At 38.4% G+C, this 3,033-nt stretch overlaps 1 protein-coding gene and 1 pseudogene across 1 annotated transcript; both read right to left on the bottom strand.

The window, feature by feature from the left end:
* Nucleotides 1-777: 777 nt before the first annotated feature.
* On the bottom strand, nt 778-1,822 carry LOC143885913 (protein FAR1-RELATED SEQUENCE 5 pseudogene; annotated as a pseudogene).
* A 72-nt stretch (nt 1,823-1,894) lies between these two features.
* On the bottom strand, nt 1,895-2,764 carry LOC143885912 (protein FAR1-RELATED SEQUENCE 5-like). The gene has a single exon (XM_077389949.1). The coding sequence runs from the start codon at nt 2,762-2,764 to the stop codon at nt 1,895-1,897; it is 870 nt and encodes a 289-aa protein (XP_077246064.1).
* Nucleotides 2,765-3,033: the final 269 nt, after the last annotated feature.

Below are 3,033 nucleotides of genomic sequence, written 5' to 3'. Positions count from 1 at the left end.
CATAAAGTTCTCATCCATTACCCACATTGCAATACAAACCTTCGTCACATTTCAAGTTCAAAACCTTAAAAGAAAGAAACCTTCGTCAAACAGATGCGATGTGGAAGTGAACTTCACCATTGACTTCTCAACAAAATTCCCTGCAAATTATCATTGCCTTATCAACAAAATGTCATATACATAGGCTATTGAAGCAATAAACAATTATTCTATTACCGAAACAAGCTACCACATACCTACGCGAATCTTCAAAATCATGAAGCAATATCCACGTGCATTGACTCTTCAAGTTCGTCATCCTCTTGCTCATCCCTTAAAGTCATCTATTTCGAAACAAGAAAAATGAAAAAATTACAACATTCATAAAGACAATTAGTAAGAATAAGAAATTGAAGAGGTTCACATAAGAAATCCAAACCTTCTGTTTCTTTTTATTTTCTTGTCCACATGTTGTCATGTAATGGCCAATTTCTCCACATTTCTTACACCTTCGTATCTGCTTTGGTTGGGATTGGGACTTTTCTATCGGGGATTTGAACCGGGTAGCAACCTTTGGACGGCCCTTGGTTCTTACAGGTTGGGGGTCGCGAATAGAAATCTCAACTCCTTGGCTAACAAAGTTGGTTACTACTTCGCTCCCACTGTTTGCCAAATCAACTTCCTTGTCTCTCATCTCCTTCTCAGAGTCCAACAACCAAGCATCAAGGGTTTCATTCACCTTCTTGAAAAGAGTGTTATTATCTTTAAACCTATCTAGAAGTGTTTGAAACTTTGTTATTAGGCACCATCTGTGAAGTGGAGATATATCATTATTATCCAACTCTCTCATAAACACTCCACTATCCACACGATATCTAACCCCAGTTGTCCATCTATTTAACATATATTGTTGGGGAATGCTCATCAATTGCTTCTTGGATATAATGCGGAGTATGTGTTTGCATAAAATTCCTTTCGTCTCGAACATCGCGCACTCACATGTTGCCTTTACCCCTTCAGATTCATCGTACACAACTTTGCACCATTTCCATTTCTCATCAACACTTAATCCAACTTTGTATACTGCCACACTGCCACTCTTTTCCACCTTCTCATGATAACAGTCAATACTATCCTTAAATTCTGCCTGAAATATGTCAAACATTGTCTTCGTATAAGACTTACTAGCTTCTTCTTCCAATTTGCTCCTTGAAACAAGTACAGGCTTCGTTGTTTTAGACTTGAAATCTTCTTGAGACTCCGCTTTACGGCGTTCAATAAGTGCCCTATCATATTGCTCTACGAATTCTTTTAAGCTTGTGTTCTGATTTACATATCCATCAAAGAAAGAATTGATGCTTTCACTGCGCGCACTGGATGTCATGCCAGCAGTGAATGTGTCCCTGAAATATGCTGGCACCGAGTGGGTCCGTACATCCCACATTTTTGCTAACCAACCGTTTTCCTCAATATGATATTTCTGAATCAAATTTTCCCATGCTACCTCACAGTCTTCCTTTTGTCTCGTGTAAAACCATTTCTTGTAATCCTTGGGAAATTCACTAGTGGGATCTCGCATTAATGGAGCATGCTCAAGTAAATGCTTACTGATGTGCCAAGAGCAAAATCTGTGACGCGTATTTGGAAAGACGGTTCTGATAGCATTTCGCATCGCCCCATCCATATCTGTGATGATACAACCAGGAGCTCTCCCGAACATGCAGTCCAACCACTGCTCAAATAGCCATGTAAATGTCTCTTCTGTTTCGTCTGCTATTAGCGCACATCCAAATAAGGTGCTCTGCCTGTGGTGATTTACTCCAGTAAATGGTGCAAAAGGCATTCTAAACCTGTTCGTCCTATACGTTACATCAAACACAATGACATCACTAAAGGTTAGATATGCATCTCTAGCTCATGAATCGGCCCAAAACATTGATCGCAAGTTACCATTAATATCCAACTCCATTTTGAAAAAAAAGTTTGGGTCCTCTGATTGTTTCGCTTGGAATTTCTGTGCTACCAAAACGCCTTCATGACCCATATTATTCACCCTCTGTTTTCTCAAATGGCAAACCACTTGATTTGTCGTTATAGAACTACCTGATCCTTTATATGAAACATTAATGGCCTTCGCAATATTAGCAGGATGGATTGAGGCTGTACTCAGGTCGTCCATCAAATTCTTAACTACCTGAGTCTTGATAAATTTGTTATGCGAATGATGCATTTGTCGTTTCAGTGGAGAAGTAAGCTCATGACAATGTACATCTTCAAAAGCTTTAACTTTCCACTTCCCATCAATTAATGAGATATCCATTTTCGCTTTACAACCCTCCCTGACAGTCCGACGTGGCTTCACAACTCTATCAACCACCACATTTTTAGCTTTACTACTTTTGAACCCTGCTCTATCACAAACAAATCTCTTAAATATCACTTTTTGTGTTATCTTCGACTTATAAGTTGATGATTTCCGTACTCCAAAACCGGTGGCCAACCCATATATATTATAAAACTCGTATGCATCATTTTCACTATCAAATATCTGATCCAAAAAGGGTTTCTTACCCAGATTCCTCTCACCACCATCATCAATATCAACAAATTCTACACCGCCCTCCTCATTTGGGTCTCCCTCCTCATTTCGGTCTACCTCCTCATCAACAGATATATATCCCACCTCACTTTCATCATTTCCTAACATATCGCCAACCATAATCAGTCTATTAGCTTCAATATCATCAATTGATAAACCAAAATCTATACAGTCTCTATCATCCATTAACTTGAGTGCACTTCTTCAATCCCTTCACTTCAAGACAATCAAATAAAACAAAAAACATGTAAGCCAAATCAATGTCAATTACATAATAATAAACAAAGCATAAACATAAGCACAAATCTATAGAAATGCTTTGTCTATCCAAATCACCAAATAACCAACAGGAACAGCAGAAAAACCTTAACAGTTAAAAACCTAGAAACAAAAACAAACCTAACTGGAACCCCTAGAAGAGGGAAAAAAATAAATGGCAGAGATTGAAACTTCAG

Source organism: Tasmannia lanceolata, unplaced genomic scaffold, assembly GCF_043159265.1.
Source record: "Tasmannia lanceolata isolate RefF3 unplaced genomic scaffold, GAP_Taslan_0.1 ptg000011l, whole genome shotgun sequence".
In the NCBI taxonomy this organism is placed as follows: domain Eukaryota; kingdom Viridiplantae; phylum Streptophyta; class Magnoliopsida; order Canellales; family Winteraceae; genus Tasmannia; species Tasmannia lanceolata.
This window is presented reverse-complemented; position numbering and strand designations above follow the sequence as displayed.

What these genes read in the sequence shown, in the direction of transcription:
- LOC143885912 (XM_077389949.1), bottom strand. Translation starts at nt 2,764, where the DNA reads ATGGATGATAGAGACTGTATAGATTTTGGTTTATCAATTGATGATATT.